The sequence below is a fragment of the Pituophis catenifer genome, unplaced genomic scaffold (assembly GCF_029215685.1).
Source record: "Pituophis catenifer annectens isolate HBS135680 unplaced genomic scaffold, rPitCat1.0.hap2 SCAF_2, whole genome shotgun sequence".
NCBI classification, from domain to species: Eukaryota; Metazoa; Chordata; class Lepidosauria; order Squamata; family Colubridae; genus Pituophis; species Pituophis catenifer.
Window position 1 is genome coordinate 145,032,656 of NW_027256882.1, and position 23,230 is coordinate 145,055,885.

General features: G+C 38.6%; 1 protein-coding gene across 1 annotated transcript in view; it reads right to left on the reverse strand.

Moving 5' to 3' along the window:
• Positions 1–23,230, reverse strand: part of LOC139310559 (ABC-type organic anion transporter ABCA8-like) — a 62,213-nt gene that overhangs the window by 33,208 nt on the left and 5,775 nt on the right. Inside the window, exons 4-15 of the mRNA XM_070934738.1 lie at positions 20,923–21,023; positions 18,597–18,823; positions 17,984–18,122; positions 17,603–17,788; positions 16,763–16,895; positions 15,101–15,272; positions 14,696–14,754; positions 13,376–13,486; positions 12,596–12,774; positions 12,165–12,284; positions 5,950–6,088; positions 2,995–3,085 (exon numbers count right to left, since the gene is read on the reverse strand). Coding sequence (XP_070790839.1) covers positions 2,995–3,085; positions 5,950–6,088; positions 12,165–12,284; positions 12,596–12,774; positions 13,376–13,486; positions 14,696–14,754; positions 15,101–15,272; positions 16,763–16,895; positions 17,603–17,788; positions 17,984–18,122; positions 18,597–18,823; positions 20,923–21,023 — 1,657 coding nt within the window. The remainder of the gene's footprint in view (positions 1–2,994; positions 3,086–5,949; positions 6,089–12,164; positions 12,285–12,595; positions 12,775–13,375; positions 13,487–14,695; positions 14,755–15,100; positions 15,273–16,762; positions 16,896–17,602; positions 17,789–17,983; positions 18,123–18,596; positions 18,824–20,922; positions 21,024–23,230) is intronic.

Consider the following 23,230-nt stretch of genomic DNA (forward strand, 5'->3'; position numbering starts at 1 on the left):
CCTAAACTGAGAGGTTCTTATATTTGGGAAAATCAATTAATTAAGTATCTGTTAATTTCTGACCAAGTTATTTAAAGTTGGCTAAATTTAAATCTAGTATTTAATTTCTTTTAACATTTATCCTATAACTATGAAACACATAATGTGATATTATCTTTTTGATAGTTTATCTAAATCCCTCTCCCTCCTCATTCATAGAAATATGATTATTGCATCATATCACATTTCATTAAATACACTTTTGTATAGATGTGTCCTAACTATATAGCTAAATGTCATCTCCCAGCACCTCTCATTACTAATCAGGAAGGTTAAGATTGCTTGGAAATTTGGTTTAGCAACTTCTGTAAAATCCCATATTAAAAATTGCTAAATTTATAGCAGATTTATTAGCCTTTCAGTTCCTCCTCCAAACTAAAAATGTCTTTGCAGAACTACTGAATTTGTCCACTTGTTTATTTTTAGATTTATATATTCCTCAATTACCATTTTGTCTTCAAACTTTAATAGGAATTTATAGATTCTAAGAATATCAGTATTCTCAGTGAGGGCGACTTGCACAGAGATCATGTTTAATTAAGGATTTCATGACCACCAAGACAGTAATTACTATTTAGATAAGGTGACCAGATTTTAACATTGGTAAAGAGGGACATTGTGGGCGTGGCTTATTTTGTGGGCGTGGCTAGCTGGTCATGTGACTGGGTGGGCGTGGCTAGCTGGTCATGTGACCGGGTGGCCATGGCTATGTCTATAGGGTAAGGTGAACAGATTTTAACATTGGTAAGAAGGACACCATTGTGGGCGTGGCTTATTGTGTGGGCGTGGCTTGGAGGCCATGTGACTGGGTGGGCGTGGCTACCTGGTCATGTGACCGGGTGGCCATGGCTATGTTTATAGGGACTACTCAGAGGGCTGAAAAAAGTCATTTCTGACAGGTCCTCGCACTTTTGACTGGTCCTCACACTTATGACCATCCTCACATTTATGCCCGTGCAGCATTCTTAACAACCATGTCACTCATTTCACAACTGCTTCTCTTCAACATGGTGACAATAGGGCAAAAATGTAAAATGTGAGGACAGTCGTAAGTTCGAGGACTGGTCAAAAGTGTGAGGACCAGTCAAAAATAACTTTTTCAGCCCTCTGAGTAGTCCATATGCACAAAAGGACTAACCAGAGAGCTGAAAAAAGTCATTTCTGACAGGTCCTCGCACTTTTGACTGGTCCTCACACTTATGACCATCCTCACATTTATGCCCATGCAGCATTCTTAACAACCATGTCACTCATTTCACAACTGCTTCTCTTCACCATGATGACAAGATAGGGCAAAAATGTAAAATGTGAGGACAGTCATAAGTTCGAGGACTGGTCAAAAGTGTGAGGACCAGTCAAAAATAACTTTTTCAGCCCTCTGAGTAGTCCATATGCATTAAAGGATTACAGCAATAGAGAGGGATGAAGGAATGGAAATTAGAGTAGGAGTGAGGGTAAGAGAGGGAGGAAGAGAGGAGGAGAAGAAGAAAGAAAGAGGAAGTAGGGAGGAGAAAAAGAGGGTGGGGGGAAGAGAAAGTAAGAAGGAAAGAAAAGAGAGAGGTGGTAGGTTTGAGGAGAAAGATTGCTGTACAATAAAAAAGATGAAAGGGAAGAAAGCCAACCCCAAGCAAATATAAAGATATTAAGATAAAGAATGAATTGTTAAACTTTAAAGAATAAAAGAGAACAAATATGAATAAATAGCAATAATTAGAAACACACATACAAACATACAATGTATTTTCTTTGAACAGAATATTTGGCTGGTTCACAAATTTAAACAGCGTTTAGTCATTTCAATTAAATTTACAATTTCTATATTTCCTTTTTGCCATATTTATTCCTCATCTATTTTTTAAAAAAACCAATATTACCCTTCAGCCTCATCTCTAATCTTAATCAAATTCAATTTTTCCCTTCTATTCTATATTATACCCCTTCCCATTGTCATCTATTTTTATATCCATCCTCACATTGGTTAATTATGTAATATTAGTTGTTTAATATAAATTCAACATTTTAATATAAATCAATTAGTTATAAAACTATCTTTTTTGTATATTAATCAATATGAACATGAATATTCCAATTATTTCCATGCAATCCAATTTCTTACAAATCAATTAATTATATTTACCAATAATAATAAACCAAATAATTTCTCCCATATATTCCTCCGAACCACAACTTAACCATTTCTGCTTTCAACACAATATACAATTAATAGTATCTCAATTATTACAATTCCCTAGTTAAATACAGCTTTTTTTCCTTTGTGTTTTAAAATCTTGAACTCTCCTCCTAAATTTCCCATTGTTTGCAGTTTTTCACCTACCTTTTTTGGGGAGGAAAAATAAAAATAAAAATAAATCTCTCTCTGCCTCATTTTGTCACGCTGCACCAAAGACCCTGGTTTCGGTTTCGTTTCTGAAGCTTAGCTAGGGGGAAAAAAAACTGCTTTACACTGATTGCCTGTAGGGCGGCCCTTTGAAGCCCCGGGCAAGAGTTTAAACAGTTTTTTTTTCTTCTAGCCATCAGCTGGGGCTCAAGAAAAATCGGGACTTTTTTGAAACGCCGCGGGACGCGGGACAAATTGCTCAAAAGCGGGACTGTCCCGCCAAAAGCGGGACGTCTGGTCACCTTATATTTAGATCCCAAATTCTGTCTGCCTCAATCATCAAGCTGGATACTTCCTGGATTTGTAGGTTTTTGTTATATAAGCTGAAACTGCTCTTCGTGTTGTTTTTATTTTTTATGGAACTTTTCTTTTATTAATTTAATTATTTTAATGATTAATCAATAAGTTCCTTGAGAATTCCATTTTGCAGATGGAAAAGGGTGAATGAATGATTGCAGGAACTAATGAAATTAAGTTAATCAAGACTGCATAGGATTGATAGGAAATAAACTACCATGCCAAGCAAATAAAACACAATGCTGCCATAGTTCTAGTACCTTAAATGATAGCCAATTCCCCATTTTTTCTTCAAGAACAGAGATGAGCCAACACAATTCAGGCTGCCGTGTGAGATAATAGCTTTGCGATCTAGAGAAACAGCAAGCAATAACATTTTTGTTGTTATCTGTTTAGCAGTACAAAGCCCTCTATACCAAATTCCAACTGCCAAATAAATGGGTGTTTTAGAAAAGTGAGTCAGCAAAGAAAACCAACAAATACTACTTTGACATCAATTATTCCTTGTGAAAAGCCTATGCATTGTAATTGGTTTTTATTACTATGTAACAGCAGATTTGTTCCCTTGCAATAGGATAAGCCTACATAATGCATGTGCAACCTGAATATCCCATATTCCAAATCTCTGCTTCAGTACAATGATCGCTGACTGGTCCCAGCTAAACTGCAATCAGTCCAACCTAATTCTTGAGGTTGAACTTGCTTCCCAATGTAAAATATTTTTTAGTAGGAAAGTCAAAATAAAATTATGAAAAAATATAGTAATTTTGTTATTAGACTCTGAAACTGTACCCTGTTGGATGAAAATCCTTGAGAGAAAACACCTCAATCATTGGGTTATAAATGAATGGAAAGAAGGAATTTCCTTTTTGGAATGCAAGGAAAAAAGAATGAAGGGGACAAATGACAGTGGGCCTTCAAACGTGTCGAAGATAGAAGATAGGAAGAACCCCAAAAGGCGTTCAACAACCTGAATTGGAGCTTTATGGTCAATCAAATTAATTTAATGGGATTTGGAGCAAATTTTAGAAAAATGATTGAGAATATTTATTTATCACAAACAGAGGGCGAGTATATTGATGAATGGAGACAAGACCCGAACATTCCAGATCCAAAAGGGAGTAAGGCAGGGATGCCCCCTATCACCTCTACTTTTCATTCTGGCGTTAGAAGTGTTGCTTAGGAAGATTAGATCTAATAAAGAAATTAAAGGGCTAGAGATTAGGAAAGAAATTTTTAAAACGCAAGCTTTTGCTGATGATGTGGCTCTAATATTAGAAGACCCTTTAGAATCTGGCCCTAAATTACTACAGGAAACACAGAAGTATGGAGAAGTTGCCGGCTTCAAACTTAATAAAACAAAAACCAAAATAATAGTGAAAAACGTAACAGAAGCATATAAGAAAGAGTTGGAAGATACCTTAGGCCTCCAGGTAGTGAAGAAAACAATATATTTAGGAATATGGATTACATCATTAAAAGAAGATAATTACACTCCACTATTGCAAAAAATATATCAGGACTTAGACAGATGGAAAAAGTTAAAATTGTCTTTCACGGGTAAAATAGCAGCTATCAAGATGAATATTCTCCCTAAAATTATTTTTCTATTTCAAAGCATACCGGTGAGTCTGGATAAAAAATTTTTCTTAGACGTTAACAAAAGAGTTAGGAATTTTTTATGGGAGGGGAAGAAGGCGAGGATTTCATATAACATATTGCAGGGGAAAAGAAATATGGGCGGTTTTGGACTCCCTGATTGGGAAGCTTACCAAAAGGCAGCGAAATTAGTCTGGATTAAGGAGTGAGTCACATTGCAAAATAGGAGAATTTTGACCCTAGAGGGTCATGATTTACAAGAAGGATGGCACGCCCATTTGTGGGACCCAAGAAATAAGAAAAAATCTTATTTTCACAAACATAAAGTAAGAGAGACCCTTATACAAACGTGGGAGGTAATTAGGCAGCAGTTCAACACCAAAGTACCAAACTGGCTCTCTGTTATGGAGGCTTTGTCCTCCCCAAATAGAAGAGATATTACAAAATTTGGCACATACAAGGATTTATTAGATGAAAACGGGATCCTCAAATCACTGGACATATTGAGAGACCAAGGATTTAACCTAGATTGGTGGAACTATTTGCAGATAAATTCGAGGTACCAGAAGGATAGGGATCAATTTGGCATAGAAGCAAAGTATGGAAATCTAGACAAAATTTTGTTGGGGGTGGAAAAGAAAATGTTAGCAAAAATATATAACCTTTTATTAGACAAAGATAGGGCTGAAGATATACCTAGAAACCAATTAATTATCTGGGGAAAAAACATTGGATATAACTTAAATTTTAATGATTGGGAAGAGGCCTGGAATAGAAACTACAAAATGACCAAAGCCGCAACATATAGGGAAAACCATTATAAGATGCTCCATAGGTGGCACCTAGCGCCAGCCAGACTTGAGAAGATGTTTCCTAACGCTTCAGCAATCTGTTGGAAGTGTGGTAAGGAGGTCGGCACCTTCTATCATATGTGGTGGACCTGCTCAATGACAAAAAGGTTCTGGTCTAGAATTCGAATCTGGTTACGGGAGATAATTGATGTGGAATTAGATATATCTCCCGAAATTTTTCTCCTGGGAATAATTAGTAATGGATTTACTAAGGAAAAAATTCAACTTATAATACACATTATGACAGTGGCCAGATTAGTCTATGTGAAATTTTGGAAAGAAAAAACCATACCACCAGAGGAAATTTTAATAAATAAAATTGTAGAGTGCGCAGAAATGTCAAAACTAACGAACGAGCTAAACAACGACAAGGAGTCTAAACACCAAGTAGTATGGGGAAAGTGGTATGAATGGTTAAATAATAGGATAAAATCATGATGTCAGGGTATGCTTATTATTATGCTTATTGCTTGCAATTTATGTGTGAAGTATATCTGATGTATATCTTGTAAATATGTACAAACACTGCACTTCTGATTTTAGTAGAGATTTGTTGTTGTTTTTTTAATTACAAAATCTAATAAAGATTATGAAGATGCTTAGGATGCTATATCAAGCATTGTCTATGCAGTTCGAAAGAATTTTCTTCTACTAAATAGAAACAGAAAGCAGCCTGACAATATATACAGAAGTAACATTATAATATACTTCTATGCCTCTTACTTTATGTTTGTATATTGCTTTATTATAGCAAGATCTACTCACCAGAAAGGATATCAGCTTCATCCATGAACTGGGTAGTTAACAGAATGACTCGACCTGCTTTTTGCTCATTTAGGAGACTCCATACTTGATGTCTAGAATAAGGATCCAATCCTGCAGTTGGCTCATCTAGCAATAAAACCTGCAGGTGAGAAGTACAAGAAATAAATAAAGAATAATAAATAAACTTTATTGTCATTGTATGTGTATACACAGTACACACATACAACGAAATTTACTTGACACCTAAAGACCAGGTCCCACACACATAATCCCCAAACACACTCCCACCCACCACAATTCCCCACCCCTAAACCACCCAAACATCCACACAACAGACCAAGTAATACTGTCCAACAGCTCACTGATGGTGGCCCTTTAGTTCATTGTTGAGTGCAATTATAGCTCTGGGATAAAAACTATTCAGAAAATGTGTGGTCCGAGTTTTAATTGTTCTGTATCTTCTTCCAGAAGGCAACAGTCCAAAAAGATTGTAAGCAGGATGGGAAGAGTCTCTGTTTGACTTCCTCAAACAGCGAGATTCGAAGATGTTGTCCAGGGCTAGTAGCTGGAGTCCGATAATATTCTGGGCAGTTTTAATGATTCTCTGTAGAGCTTTTTTGTCCACTACAGAGCTGCTCCCATACCATGCAAGAATGCCATATGTCAGGACACTCTCAATGGTGCTGCGATAGTAGGACAGAAGTAGATGCTGAGATAGATTTATCTTCCTGAGCATTCTCAGGAAGTATAGCCTCTTCTGTGCCTTCTTCACAAGCATGTTAGCATTCATAGTCCATGAGAGGTCCTCCGAGATATAAATGCCTAGAAATTTAAAACTACCCACCCTCTCCACCTCCTCACCATTTATGTACAGTGGTAGATGTACATCTCTCTTCCTCCTGAAGTCAATTATAAATTCTTTAGTTTTTGTGGTGTTAAGTGTGAGATTGTTTTCATTACACCACAATGTCAGCCCTTGTACTTCCTTCCTGTAAGCAGACTCATTGTTCTTATTAATGAGCCCCACCCTGTTGTGTCATCCGCAAATTTAATAATTGCGTTGGTGTTATACAGTGGGGTGCAGTCATGCGTGTACAAGGAATAAAGGAAAGGGCTTAGCACACAACCCTGGGGGGCTCCTGTGCTTCATATCAGAGTAGAGGAATGGTAAGATCCCATCCTTACTGACTGTGGCCTACCTGTCAGAAAATCCCTTATCCACAAGCAAATCCTCTGATTTATACCCAAATTGGACATTTTAAAAAACAACCTGTTGAGTAAAATGATGCTAAAGGCAGAGCTATAGTCCACAAATAACAGCCTTGCATATGTTCCCTGTTGTTCCAAGTGAGTCAAGACAGTATGGACAAGAGACATAGCATCATCAGTTGATCTACCCCTATATGCAAATTGGTATGGTTCCAAAGTAGATGGAAGACTAGCCTTAATATAGTTCAACACCAGCCTCTCAAAACATTTCATGACAATATAAAGCTACTGGTCTATAATCATTAAGGGATACCACTACTGTCTGCTTAGGGACTGGCACTATAACAGATGTCTTCAGGCAGGTAGGGACAGAGCACTGCAACAGGGATAGATTGAAAATATCCGTGTACACTTCAGCTAGCTCTGCAGCGCAGTCCCTAACAACTTGTCCCAGAATTCCATCAGGCCCAGTTGCCTTTCGGATATTAACATTCTGGAAAGCACGTCTCACATCAGAGATCTGCCATAGAAGTGGTTGTCTATCAATGGTAGATGTTAATGGTGCACTATCAGTGGTAAATGCTGGAATGATGGTCGTTCCTGTGTCCACCTCAAAACGGCTGAAGAATTTATTTAGCTGCTCAGCCAAAGAGTCACCACTGCTAGACAAACTATTTTTATTGCTTTGTTCTGTGATTTGTCACAGACCTTGCCATACACGACCAGAGTCTGAGTTCTCAAAAAGATGTTCAATCCTCCGTCTGTATGTAGCTTTAGCGTCCTTGATACCCCTTTTCAATTTAGCTCTTGCCTCACTATACTGTAGCACATCACCAGAATGGAAAGCAGCATTTCTTGCTCTTAATAAAAGACACACTTTTCTATTTATCCAGGGCTTATTGTTAGAGAACACCCGAACTTGTCTGGTGGTAGTGACAACATCAATGCAGCTTTTAATGTAAAACAGTACTATTGAAGTGTAAGTGTCAATATTGTCCTCCTCAACAGTGCCCAATCAGTGCTCCCAAAACAATCTTGAAGTTGCTCCGATGCACCCGCTGGCCACACTTGTATTTCTCTAATCGATGGTCTAATTCTGTTGACAAGAGGTCTATATGATGGGATCAAGAACACAGATATATGATCTGACTGTCCCAGGTGGGGTAAAGGCATAGTCCTGTATCCATGCATGATGTTACTATATACCTGATCCAAGGTATTTTTCCCTCTAGTGGGACAGTCTATGTACTGATAGAATTTAGGGAGGACAGACTTTAAGTTGTCTTGATTGAAATCAACCACGAGCACTCCATCCGGGTAGGCCTGTTGCTGTTTGCTAATAGCAGTTAACAGGTGACTCATGGCTGTGGTTGTGTTAGCATCACGAGGTATATATAGTGCAGTTGTTATCACAATGTTAAACTCACAAGGCAGATAAAAGGGGCGGCATTTCACTGCCAAGTATTCCAAATCAGGAGAACAGTGAGTGTCCATTATTTTAACATTTGTGCTCCAGTTGTTATTTATGTAAACACAAAGTCCCCCTCCTCTGCTCTTCCCAGAGACCATGGTTCTATCCGCTCGATAAACTGAGCGTCCTTGTAATTCAATAACCTCTCCTAGAATGGTAGGGTCAAGCCACGTCTCTGTAAAGACCATAACACAGCAGTCCTGAATGTTTTTCTGCAGAGAGATAGTAAGTTCCAGTTCCTCAATCTTATTAGGGAGAGATCTAACATTTGAAACAAAAAGACTTGGCAGTGCAGGCTTGTGAGGATTTTTTCCTAACCTTACACGCAGTCCGGCTCTACAGCTTCGTTTCTGCCTGCATTTCCTTCATCTCCTTCTAGACGCCTAGAGAGCATCTGGAGGACTAGCCAATCTGAATCTGACCGAACACTGGTGAGGTCTTATATCAAGATTTACCTAGTGGGGATAAAAGCGGTAAAATCTAATTATTTTCCCGCTCTTATCGCATCTGCAGAGAACCGCCCAGCTGCTCTGATTAGGGTGACCCGCTCCCTTCTTCAGGGGGGAGCACAGGAAGACCCCTTGCAGGGTCGAGCTGAGGATTTCGTGCAATTCCTGCATGATAAAGTCACTCAGATTCGGGAAGACTTGGACTCCAACTGGGTAGGTCCAGGTGGGGAGATGGGGATAGGTCTTGAGAATATTATCTGGGAAGAGTTCGACCCTGTGGCTCCCGAGGACGTAGACAGGGTTCTGGGTAGGCTTAGTGCTGCCACATGTTTATTGGATCCGTGTCCCTCCTGGTTGGTACTGGCCTCCCAGGAGGTTACACGAGGCTGGCTCCAGGAGTTATAAATGCTTCTTTGAGTGAGGGTGCTTTTCCCACTGCCTTGAAAGAGGTGGTGGTGAAGCTACTCCTCAAGAAGCCTTCCCTGAACCCGGCTGTTTTATCGAGCTACCGTCCGGTCTCCAACCTTCATTTTGTGGCGAAGGTTGTTGAGAGTATGGTGGCGCAACAGCTCCCCTGGTACCTGGATGAAGCCGTCTATCTAGATCCGTACCAGTCGGGCTTCAGGTGGGGATACAGCACGGAAACAGCATTGGTCGCATTGGTTGATGATCTCTGGAGGGCTCGGGACAGGGGTTGTTCCTTTGTCTTGGTCCTATTAGATCTTTCAGCGGCTTTTGATACCATCGACCATGGTATCATGCTGCAGTGGTTGGGGGGGTTAGGAACAGGGGGCACCGTGTTGCGGTGGTTCTCCTCCTTCCTCTCCGACCGTTCACAGTTTGTGTTGGCAGGGGACAGAGGTCAACCTCGAGGTGCCTTGTTTGTGGGGTGCTGCAAGGGTCGGTCCTCTCGCCCCTTCTGTTCAACATTTATGTGAAGCCGCTGGGTGAGATCATCTGTGGTTTTGGGATGAGGGTACATCAGTACGCTGATGACACTCAGCTGTACATCTCCACCCCAGACCACCCCAATGATGCCCTTGATGTGATGTCCCGCTGTCTGGAGGCCGTACAGGTCTGGATGGGGAGAAATAGGCTCAGACTCAACCCTTCCAAGACTGAGTGGCTGTGGCTCCCGGAGTCCCAGTATAGTCAGCTGGTGCCATTGCTGACTATTGGGGGTGAAACTTTGGCCCCCACAGAGAAGGCTCGCAATCTGGGTGTCCTCCTGGATGCTTGGCTGTCTTTAGAAGAGCATATGACGGCCGTGGCCAGGGGGGCTTTTTATCAGGTTCGCCTGATCCACCAGTTGCGTCCCTTTCTGGACCGGGATGCCCTGCGCACGGTCACTCATGCCCTTGTCACCTCCCGTCTGGACTACTGTAATGCTCTCTACATGGGGTTCCCCTTGAAGAGCACCTGGAGGCTCCAACTGGTCCAGAATGTGGCTGCGTGGGTGATTATGGGCGCAACTCATTGCGCCCATGTAACACCTCTCCTGCGCGAGCTGCACTGGCTCCCAGTGGTCTTCCGGGTGCGATTCAAGGTGTTGATCACCACCTTTAAAGCGCTCCATGGCATAGGACGTGGGTACCTGTGAGACCGCCTTCTGCCACCGATAGCCTCCCACCGGCCAGTTCGCTCCCACAGAGAGGGACTCCTCAGGGTGCCGTCAGCCAAATTATGTCGACTGGTGACACCCAGGGGGAAAGCCTTCTCTGTGAGAGCTCCTGCCCTTTGGAACGAACTGCCCCTGGAAATACGCAAGATCTCTGACCTCCGGGCTTTTCGTTGTGAATTTTAACGTGACCTGTGACACAAGGGGTGTGTGTGGCCAGTATCTATCAATTAATTATGCCAAAGTACGGGAATTATTCAGAGTTGGCTTTACATTTGAACGTGCCAATACGATGTACTCAATAAATAGGATCTTTGAGAAAGGAACAGAGTCTTGAACTGGTTGGGAGCATTATGTACACAGAACCATGACAATGGTTTACAAGGGCAGAGAAGCATGGAGAAATACAGCAAGTTGTGATCAAAATTAGTTTGAATTACATTTCGTTTCTTTTTCTTATGTTGTTCCTTGTTTTCTTTGGCTTTTTTCTTTTCTTCACTCTGTTTAATATTGTTTAGCCTAAGGAGGAAACAGCATGGGTAGTCTTTGACTTACAATTGTTCATTTAGTGACCATTCAAAGATACAATGGCACTGAAAAAAGTGGCATATGACTATTTTTCACACTTAATGACCATTGTAGCATTCCTGTGGTCACATGATCAATATTTGGGCACTTGGCAACTGACTCATATTTATGACCATTGCAGTGTCTCTGGGTCATGTGATCACCTTTTATAACCTCCTGACAAGCAAAGCTAATGGGGAAGCCAGATTCGCTTAACAACCGTGTTACTAACTTAACAACTGTAGTGATTCACTTAACAATTGTGGGAAGAATTCACTTAATAACTGCTTTGCTTAGCAATGGAAATTTGGATTCATTTGTGGTCATAAATTGAAGACTACCTGTATATTATATGTAAGTATACATATATAATATTGAGAAATATCATTGTATAGATTTCAATTATTCTTTATGATTAAATGAGAAGATTGGAAAATTCATTGACTTTAGAATAACCTTTATGAAATCTAATTTTTGGCAACTAAAATGAAATTAACCCAGATGAGAATATTTCCCTTTTCAGAAAAGATCAAGCAAGTGTTAAGAAACTTTTGAGAATAAAATTGTATTTTTCAAAGAAATTAAGCCAGAGAAAGGTATGCTAAATCCTTATCCTTCCAATAGTTATTTTCTATTAGAAGAAAGGAATCAACTTTTATATACAGAAAAGTCTGGAATTACACATCTAAATTAGGGATTTATATAATCCTATGCAGATCAAGGAAGGAAAAAAGAAATGGAGTGAAGGGAAGGGAAGAAAAGAGAAGGGGGGGGAGGGAGCGAGGGAGCAAGGAAGGAAGGAAGGAAGGAAGGAAGGAAGGAAGGAAGGAAGGAAGGAAGGAAGGAAGGAAGGAAGGAAGAATATGTACAATAGACATTTTCGCCCATGGGTGGTTTTTACCTGTGGTTGTCCTAAGAAAGTAATCGCCAGAGTCAATTTGCGTTTTTGTCCACCACTTAAATTCTTAGCTTGTGTATTCTGAATGGCACTGATATCCAAGAGAGTCTGTATTTTTTCTACCTATAAAGCATAACAATGTGTAAATTGATATTCAAATCTGTTAAATTTCCTAGCATGTTTTTCAGTCTTGGCTGATTGGAAACTAAAGTACGTTCTATCAATATACATACATTTTATACGGATTTGAATCTTAACATATTTGAAAAGCAGATGTTGCTGACTAGGTAGAACTGCTGTGGTTTGCTCCCCTAGGTGATCTCCAGAATCCTGATGACAGTGCTATAAAGCAGTTGCATTTCTGTACCTTTCTTGCCTATTCCGCTATCCTTTTCAACCTCAACTCGGTTATATTCTTCTGAATATATGCTTACCTCGTTTTCTATATCGCTGGATGGTATCCCTTTTATTTTAGCAAACGTCTTTAAATTTTCTTTCACTGTTAAATATTCAAACTGAATATTGAATTGTGGACACACACCACTAAATTGTCTAATTTGTTCCATCTCTTCCCTTTCAGCTATATTGTACTCCAAAATGCAGGTTGCAGAACCTGTAAACATTAACCAAAAAAAAAAAAAAAGTATATGGTGAGTTTTAACCCTGTGCAAGCTAGTAATATTTTAATAGAGAATGATGCATGGTCTATCATTGTATGAAAACAATACCAATGTTCAAAATGACTGTTTCCAGAGTATTATTCTACCTAGGAAAGTATCTTTAAGAACTGCCCTAATGAATCTGTTCCTCCCAGTACAAGGAGAAAGGGGGTGAAAGGAGGAGCATACATTGGGGAGCATACATTGGGGAGAGAGGGAATTTGCAGGGGAAGAGCAAAAGATCTCCTTCCCTGGTAAACCAGAGGAAAAACTGCACTGGATGAAAAAAAACTCCTGGGGACAGAACAAGCCCTTATTTCTCAGGGAAGCAAATCCCCAAGCAACCTATGAACCACTCTCCTAAATATAATGAAGGGAATTCTAAGCACGGTTGAAGAGTAAATTTTCACAAAGTACATGTAAGAATAAGAACTGGTAAGTTTGTTCTTGCTTGCATTGATTCTCAGTGGCTAGTCTGATCCAGATGAACTCTTTTTATGTAAACTAGGTTGGGATTAATCTTGATCTGACCTCTTCTTAAAGTCCAATTCTTACCATCAGTTGGCTTAGAAAGTCCACCGAGGATGTTTAGTAATGTCGTTTTTCCTGCTCCATTATGACCAAGAATTGCAGTGATCTGCCCTTCAAAGATATCCAAAGACAAGCCTAATGTAGAAGAATATGTGTTAGCTCTAAAAGTTCAGTGATATATGAAGTTTCAAGAGAAGAATGCAAGCTGCTTTCCAAACTGATTTTTGTTTTCAGTGAGCACTGCCCTGCCATTGTTCTCTTGAAAACATAGCCAAGCCAAAGATCTGAAGGACATTTACTAAGAATGAAAAGACACTATAGACTTAGAGATAAGCAAAGGAGCAAGTTCAGTATGTGCCTCAATTGATTCTTGTTTCTTGGCAGTCCATGAACTCAAAACGCTATCTGCAAATGGGCATTCTAAAACCTTGGCCAATCTTCCCAATCCTAGTAAAAGAAAAGTATTTTCTAGTTGTCTACAAATGAACCGTGTTTGCTTTCACAAATCAGGATAATCATCATATTTGCGTATCATTCAGGGATTTAATCTCAAAACCAGTATTTTTTGTCCCAAACCCAGTAATAAATTTCAGCTAATGATAATTTTTTCTTCTTGCCTGGGAATCTTTATATATATCTTCCCAACAATTTGTTGTGAACCTCTCTACAAGAGCTTAGTGATTTTCTCTCAGCATCTATTGCCAGTTAGGATGCTGATGGAAATTCTAGGAAAACAGATGCAGATGGACCTTGAAAAACTGCATGAAGTTTATGTACTACCCACTGAAAAGGACCTCAGGATTTTTTTTTCCAGAGGAAGTTACATGTTTGCCAGCAATCTTTTCAGGTGTCAGATTCTGTCATATCATGTCACCTAAAAGCTTGGGTCCGCTCAAGTTTTAAAATTTTAAAATGCTGGAATTTTGTGAAGTTAGTCAAATCTCATGAACCTTTGGTTCCTTCTGGATATCCAAAAAATATTCCTGAAATATTAGTGCTTATATTTAACATATTACAAGATTTCAGCATTTTCTCCAAAAAAAAATATGAAATATTATATAAAAATAGTATTTTTGTATAAGATTCTACTGCCTTTTTTAAACAATCTCCCAGCATTTTGGATATTTGTAATTTTGAAAATCCTTGGACAGAAAGTTGCAACAATGTCATTAAGTGCTATCATGGACGTTCAACTATGGACTATCTGCACAAAGCATTGTTCAGACTGATTCCCGGGTTAAATTTTGCACTAAAAGGCAGCATATCTATTCAAAACCAGTGCTATGTTGAATTTGAGGAAAGAAAATTAAGCGGAAAAAATTAAGACATGCAAATATATCTTACCTTTCAAAGCTTCTGTGCTTGTTTTTTCCACTTTATATGTTTTTTTAATGTTATTTAATCTTTAAAAAAAAGGGAAATATTGAACTTTTTAATTAACTCATATATTATTATCACAAATGTGATTTTACAATGCACAGGTGGGGGGGAAGCAATTTTATATCTTACGCTTAACTTTTGGCATTTCACTAGAAATATTACATGAATCCAGTTTGGATTTCAGGAGTGATATATTTCTTTTTTTAGTTTACTTTTTTGAAGGAGATCCTTAAGATGCACAGTTAGATTGTCTTGAATGGAGACATTCAAGTTGAGGAAAGATTTATGAATAAGAGAAAATTACAGTATGGTCCTGTTAGAATATCTTCGATCGCTCAAATATTGAATGCCATATTTCTAGTCTCTTACCGAATGGCTTCCTTCCCATTGAATTCAGGAGGCACAGGTTCAATATTTTCGCTGAATATATTTCCATGACTTTGTTCATTTGTAGGAACACCATTGGTGTAAGGCTTTCTTGATTTAAACCAATAGTTCTTCTTCAAGAAAAATAAGGGAGGATAAGGCAGCCCATATCTGTCTAAAAGATGTTTTTAAAGAACATCAAATTCTCATACATCTGAAATAACTGTAAATTCTTACAAAGACCAGAAAGAATGTTCTAGCCACCCATCATCAGTCAAACAAGATCCCAAGTTGCCTGTTTGAAAAACTAAAAATGTTAAAAGTTTCTTTTTAAAAGACAGAAGAATTGGAACTAGAGGGACTTGTGCCTACTCTAACTGAGCAGGACTCCATAGAGGTAATAAGAATGGGGAGAAAGCTATGTTATTGCTTCTCTTATCACTAGACTGTAAACCTTAATCCAGGGTAATATATGCATTCAATCACAGTTGCGCCTGGTCTTTCTACAACAGTGCTTTTGGTATCTCTTCTGCTACTTCATTTCATGGAGCAACTCAATAAATCAACTCAAACATACATACATCTAGGAGCAATGAACAGCATAGGCTACTCAGGAACAATCCTACCCAGGCTGTTGTCACTTGCTCATCACAAGTGGTAACTAAGGCTTCAAATTAAACTTCCCATCAGAATCTCAGGAAATTCCTTAAACACCCTTGAAAAATCAAGAAAATCCATCAAGCACTTGGGTGGACCAATCAAATAATCCCTGATTGCTCACTGAAGGAGAAGTACCAGAATAGTCCAACCCAATCAAAGAAAAGGTTTGATTATGGTAGAATACATTCTGAAATGTATTGGCAGGTGCAAATGACCAGGAGCATTCCTTGAGTTCAAAGCATAGAAGAGTTTATTATTACTATCTGTACATAAGAATCAACGGAATTCACAGAGGGCTGGACCTGGGTCTCTCGTGGCAATACAATAACTCCAAACTGATAACATGTTTTACTCCACTTTCCATCTCAGCCTGCTCTTCTCCTACATGTATCCTTCAATAGTAATGAATGGCAGTTTCACTTGTAGTACAGCTTGCAGCATTACAACAAACTTAAAAGCAAACAAATCCAAAGTGCTTTCAGACAGCACTTATAATTAGAAGTGGCTTTCTTGCCAAACAAATAATTCTTATTTTCCATAAATGATTATAAGAAATTATATGCAGGGAAGTGGAGAAGGATACTGCCAGTGCAAAAGTGTAAATCTACCTTGCAAAATGATCAAAAAGCTTTTTTTTTCAATGGCTAGCACTAATAAGGAGTGCATCTTTATACTATTCTAAATTTATCCTGAATGTTAGAATTAAGGCACTGTATCATTTTGGTTGAACTGAGTTTTTAAAGAAATTTTGGATGAAAATAGAATAGGGAACAAAGATCCAAAATGCAGACTATTTACATTTGAGGGAACAAATTGTATGTAGGAAATTAAAATGTACTATAAGCAAATAAATCTAAAGAAATAATGGACTTCCTTTTTCACAAAGATTTTTGCAGACAAACTGCAGTAATGATTTACATGATCAATTCCAGCGAAGTACACCCGAAATGCAACTTGTTGAAAGACAGTCTGCTAATTATCATACATGCATCACAATATGCTTACCAGGCACAATCTTGTCAAAATACAAAGTCAGCAGCATATATAAAACAATATCAAAAAGCAAAAATAAAATGAATGATTCAGACATTATGTCTGAGAAACTGAAGGCTCTTCCATATTTTTGGAAATGAAAAACCTGCATGAAAACACAAAGTCCACACTGTCATTAATAAACACTAGGCAAGGAGGAAGAACTATTTGGAATCTAATTAAACCTTTAACAAATCAAACTTTTGCCCCCTGGAAACTTAAGCAAACATGAACTCATTCTATGAAATAAAATAATGAAATGGAATGGAATCAAAAGCCATTTTGTATTTATCCAGAGTTATTTGCAGATTATGTATCAGAATAGAAATAGAAAGATAGAGTGTTGGCTAGAATCTCTGCATTACAGGTAGTCCTCAAGTTACGACCACAACGGATCCCAAAATTTATGTTGCTAAGTGAAACCTTTGTTAACCCCATTTTACAACTATTCTTGCCACAGTTGTTAAGTCAATCATTGCAGTTGTTAAGTTAATAACATGGTTGTTGAATGAATCTAGCTTCCCCCATTGACTTTGCTTGTCAGATGATTGTAAAAGGGGATCGCGTGTATCATAAGTATGAATCAGTTGGCAAGCATCTGAATTTTAATCACATGACCATGGAGATACTGCAATGCTCATAAGTGTGAAAAAGGTCATAAGTCCCTAAACCTAACCTTTTTTCAATGCCGTCGTATCTTTGAACATTCACTAAATGAACTGTTGTAAATTGAGGACTACCTGTATCATATATCAGGCATGTTCTACCCTACTTAAAAGAGTGGTGTTTTAATGAAACAGTGTAATACTCAACCTTTGAAAGCCCAATACCAAAAGCAAATGGGCAGAATATGTTCAAAATTAATTCCAAAGCTGAAGGCATTAACTTGTATGAGGCTGTGATGCTAAGGACTCCAGAACAAAGATTGAGGAGGATGACAACAAAGGCAGTGGTTTTGGCCTTCTTTAGGAGTGAACTCATCATGAAACAGAAGCATATCTGAAAGAGAGAAAACGGCCATTTTAATATGAAACGTTTTCTTTACTAATATCCCATTCAATCAATGAAGTAGTAATTCTACAGAAAAAAGAGAAATATATATTGAGAAAGTTCAATCAGACATTGAAGCAGTTTAACTAGTATGAATTTCAACAGTGCAGGAAAATATGCTGAAAACAAATATGGAGGACTTACACATGATATGCCATAAAGGAAGAACAGAACAAACAATGCAGAAATGTTGTTCAAGTGAAAATAGAAATGTTGCAAAAGAAATGCAAATGCACCGGACAAAATCAACATGTACACACCATACAGCAAACCCCAGGAAAGCCTAGGGAAAAAAAGAGAGAGAGAGAGAGAGAGATACTGTTAACCTTCTTGGAATGTCACTAATGTCCATATGTCAATGAAATAACTATAAAAAATAATAATAAGAGAACCCCAAAAGGATCCTCTACCTTGTGGTTTTTTTTTTAATTTTTTGTTTTTTGTTTTTTTGTTTTTTAATTTTTTGATTTTATTTTGTAAAATCACAAATGAAAGAATATTTAAGCGTATATAACTGCATCACTCCAAGGTACAGGGGAAGCAAGTTCTTGCACAACTTCGTAACAGCACTGTTCACTCAGGTAAATGTCTAAATTGGAGAGAAAACAACACAGAATCACTATTTTCAGCCACAGTTTCATGACAGCGCTTGGCTTGCTTAATTCTGTGCTAAGTGCCCTGGGTAGCAGTGGATTCCTGCTTTCTTTCTCACATGAAGTTGTTGGTTTCAGACACCACAGCCCACCTCACAGCTCACCAGAAAGCTGCATCCTGTAGTCCCATCGTCTTCATCACCTCCTTTAATTTCCTTTTCTCTCTTGAAAAAGTTTGTGCCAAGAAATACATAAAGGGTGAATAACATAGTGTTAAGAGCCATATGAGTAGACAATTATCCAGTTCGTTTCCTCGCATAATAGAAGATGATCTCATACGGATGCCATTCAAAGATTGCATTTCTTCCCAAACAGAATGATTGGTGATCCGCTAAAAATAAAAAAACAAAATGTTTCTGAAATCACTGGTAGCTTCCCTAGGAGATGGAAATAGGTGTCTGGGGAAGCATCAAACCCTTTTCTTTTATATTGCTGCAAAATATTATGATCAGTTCACTATCATAGATAAAGGAGCAAAGAATAAATAATATACAACATAATGCCAAGAGAAGGTTATTTAAAAATTCATAAATGAGATAATCTTTCATGCAGTAACCCTCCACAAATACTCACCTATGCAACACTGCACCAGTTATGTTATTATACCAGTTATGACTGCACCACTTATGGTCATCAAATTTCCATTTTGGATTAAGGGGAGATATTAAAATATGAAGAACTTCTAGGAAAAATGCAAAGCAACAGCAAAGGATTCCCTCCCCCTCATCCTGACATATACAGTAAGTTTGACAACAATCTTAATAAGGTATCTTCAAAAGTATTTTTAAACTGTCCCAAAGGCAAAAAAGTACCTTTGGGACAACTACGACCTGGATTATTGAGAATTCCCATAGGTATTTTTAAACCAATATATATATTTATTAGTACTGTTCATATTTTTCTATTAGTTGTTTTGAATCCTTTGCACATTTCCTTTTAACAGATAAATCTACCTTCACCACAGTTGGTAGCCAATTTTGTCTGGGCTAGGAACATAAGCAGAGGAAACCTCAGGGAATATTGGGGCTGTAAAGGGTGCTAAGAAATTATAAATGGTGTCCCAGAAGATAGCAATGATATTGTTTTGAAGGAAGCTATAAATGGGTATGTGACTAAAGGGACTAGGCCTCAAGCTCAACTTGAAGGAGGCTGAATTTTAATTCAGCCCAAATTTGTCCACTCAAAAATTACTTTTTGGTTCATTGCTTTCCTTTAGTTCCCTTGCCTCCCTTTTTCTTTTTCCTGTTACACATCAACAAAACACCACCTACATAAAGCTATGTAAAATGTTGTTTATGGTAACAAGATAATGTAAGACCTTTGGCAGCAAAAATATAACTAGTGATTAGCCCTTGTAGGAGACCGAGGAGTCTGCTGTCTAATGAAGGGTTTTTAAGTGAGTTGCAGAGGTGGGTTTCAGCAGGTTCTGACCAGTTCTGGAGAACCGGTAGCGGAAATTTTAGGTAGGTTGGAGAACCGGTAAATACCACCTCTGACTGGCCCCGCCCCCATCTATTCTCTGCCTCCCGAGTCCCAGCTGATCAAGAGGAAATGGGGATTTTGCAGTAATCTTCCCCTAGAGTGGGGAGGGAATGGAGATTTTACAGTATCCTTCCCTTGCCATGCCCACCAAGCCATGCCATGCCACGCCCACAGAACTGGTAGTAAAAAAATTTGAATCCCACCACTGGTGAGTTGCCTGCTGTTTCACTGGTAATTTCCAAATATCATGTGATTGCAACATCCGCTGTCTTATTCCAGTAAGGATGGGATTCAGGGGGAATTGTTTCACAAATAGACACAGCCACACAAAACCTAGCAGGCCAAGCAGACAAGATCTAGCAATGGCTAAGAGCAAGAAAGTTGAAGAATGAGACCGAGAGGCTAATTCTGACTTTTATCCAACTTCCAAAAAGACTGAAAGAAAGAACAGGTAGTCCTCATTTAGCAATTGCCTCATTAGTGACCATTCACAATAACAACGCTGAAAAAGCTCTGCAGCCAATCCTCGCAGTTATGACCTTGACCAAGTCTGTAAAAAGCAAAGGGAAGCTGAAGTAAAATTGTAAAATCATGATGTTTCTCTTAGCGACTTCCTCACTTGTTAACCAAGTTGCTGATCCTAATTGTAGTCACTAAATGAGGACTATCTATACCTGTAGTTGGCTCTTTCTTCCTTATTAAGGTTAGGTCTCTGCCCTTTGTCAAGAATATAAAATCTGTATTATAGCTTTGGGCAACTCAGACATCTGAAGATTGCACCTTCATGGGCTAATTGTTATGGGAACTAGTGCACAACAATAACGACAAAAAATAGTATATCAATTGATATAAAAATTCAATCAATGTACAATAATCTCTCTCAAAAAAATAATAGCATCCAGGTTATACAATTTACAAATATAAATACATTAAAGCTATCTCACTTACTTCAATAAGTGCGCTATCAATGCTAGATTGCAATGATACAAAACCTTGAAACCAATACCTTGGATTTAAACAATCAGATGATGTAAAGTTGTAACAGTAATCTACAAAAGAGAAATAAAGAGAGAATGCTAGTTTATTATGCATAAAATTTATTTAATACCATATTAATAAGGCTATACATTAATTCCCCTTCATGGATTACTACCTTATTTTGGCGAAGGGGCTTGTGTAGCTCAATGAAGCTATGAGCTATGCAGTGCAGGGCCACCTAAGACGGACAGGTCATAGCAGAGAGTTCTGACAAAATGTGATTCATTGGAGAAGGAAATGGCTACCCACCCCAGTATCTTTGCCATGAAAACCCCATGGACAGTACCAAAAGGAAAAAAGATATGACGCCGGAAGATGAGCCCCTGAGGTCGGAAGGTGTCCAATATGCTACTGGAGAAGAGCAGAGGGCTAGTACTAGTAGTGCCAGAAAGAGTGAAGCAACTGGGCCAAAGCCAAAAGGATGCTCATCTGTGGATGCATCTGGTGGTGAAAGGAAAGTCCGATGCTATAAAGATTTTTTTGTCTATTTGTCTGTTTTTGGAACCTGGAATATAAGATCCATAAATCAAAGCAAACTGGATGAGGTCAAACAAGAGATGATAAGATTGAACATCGACATCTTAGGAATCAGCAAACTAAAATGGACAGGAATGGGTGAATTTAATTCCAATGACCATCAGGTATACTACTGTGGGCAAGAATCCCTCAAAAGAAATAGAGTAGCTTTCATAATCAATAAAAGAGTAGGAAAAGCAATACTGGGATACGATCCCCAAAATGACAGAATGATCTCAGTTCGAATCCAAGGCAAACCATTCAATATCACAGTAATCCAAGTCTATGCCCCAACCACTGGTGCTGAAGAGGATGAAATTGACCGGTTCTATGAAGCCCTACAGCAGCTTATAGAATTAACACCCAAAAATGATGTCCTTATCATCATGGGGGATTGGAATGCTAAAGTAGGAAGCCAAACAATAACCGGAATAACAGACAAGTTTGGCCTTGGAGTACAAAATGAAGCAGGGCATAGAATTCTGTCAAGATAATACGACGGTCATAGCAAACACTCTTTTCCAACAACCCAAGAGATGAGTCTACATATGGACATCACCAGATGGTCAACACAGAAATCAGATCGACTATGTGCTCTGCAGCCAAAGATGGAGAAGCTCTATACAGCCAGTAAAAACAAGACTAGGAGCTGACTGTGGCTCAGATCATGAGCTTCTCTTTGCAAAATTTAGTCCTAAATTGAAGAAAGTAGGGAAAAGCACTAGGCCACTCAGGTATGAACTAAATAATATCCCTGATTAATATACAGTAGAGGTGACAAATAGATTTAAGGAACTAGATCTTATAGACAGAGTGCCTGAAGAACTATGGATGGAGGTTCACAACATTGTACAAGACCATCCCAAAGAAAAAGAAATGCAAGAAAGCAAAATGGCTGTCTGAGGAAGCTTTGCAAATAGCTGAGGAAATAAGGGAAGCAAAAGCCAAGGGTGAAAGAGAAGGATACACCCAATTGAATACAGAATTCCAGAGAATAGTAGAAGAGATAAGAATGCCTTCTTAAATGAACAGTGCAAAGAAATAGAAGAAAACAATAGAATAGGGAGGATCAGAGATCTCTTCAAGAAAATTGGAGATATGAAGAGAACATTTCATGCAAAGATGGGCATGATAAAGGACCAAAATGGCAGGTACCTAACCAAGGCAGAAGAGATTAAGAAGAGGTGGCAAAATTACACAGAAGAACTATACAAGAACGAACTTAACATCCCTGATAACCACGATGGGTGGTCACTGATCTCGAGCCAGACATCCTAGAATGTGAAGTCAAATGGGCCTTAGGAAATCGGAGCAACAACAAAGCTAGTGGAGGAGATAGTATTCCAGCTGAGCTATTCAAAATCTTAAAAGACGATGCAGTAAAAGTGCTACACTCAATTTGCCAGCAAATTTGGAAAACTCAACAGTGGCCACAGGATTGGAAAAGGTCAGTTTACATTTCAATTACAAAGAAAGGCAATGCCAAAGAATGTTCAAACTATCACACCATTGCAGCATTTCACACGCTAGTAAGGTTATGCTTAAAATCCTACGAGCTAGGCTCCAGCAGTATGTGGATTGAGAACTACCAGAAGTACAGGCATGATTTCGAAGAGGCAGAGGAACTAGAGATCAAATTGCCAACATACTCTGGATCATGGAGAAAGCTAGGGAGTTCCAGAAAAACATCTACTTCTGCTTC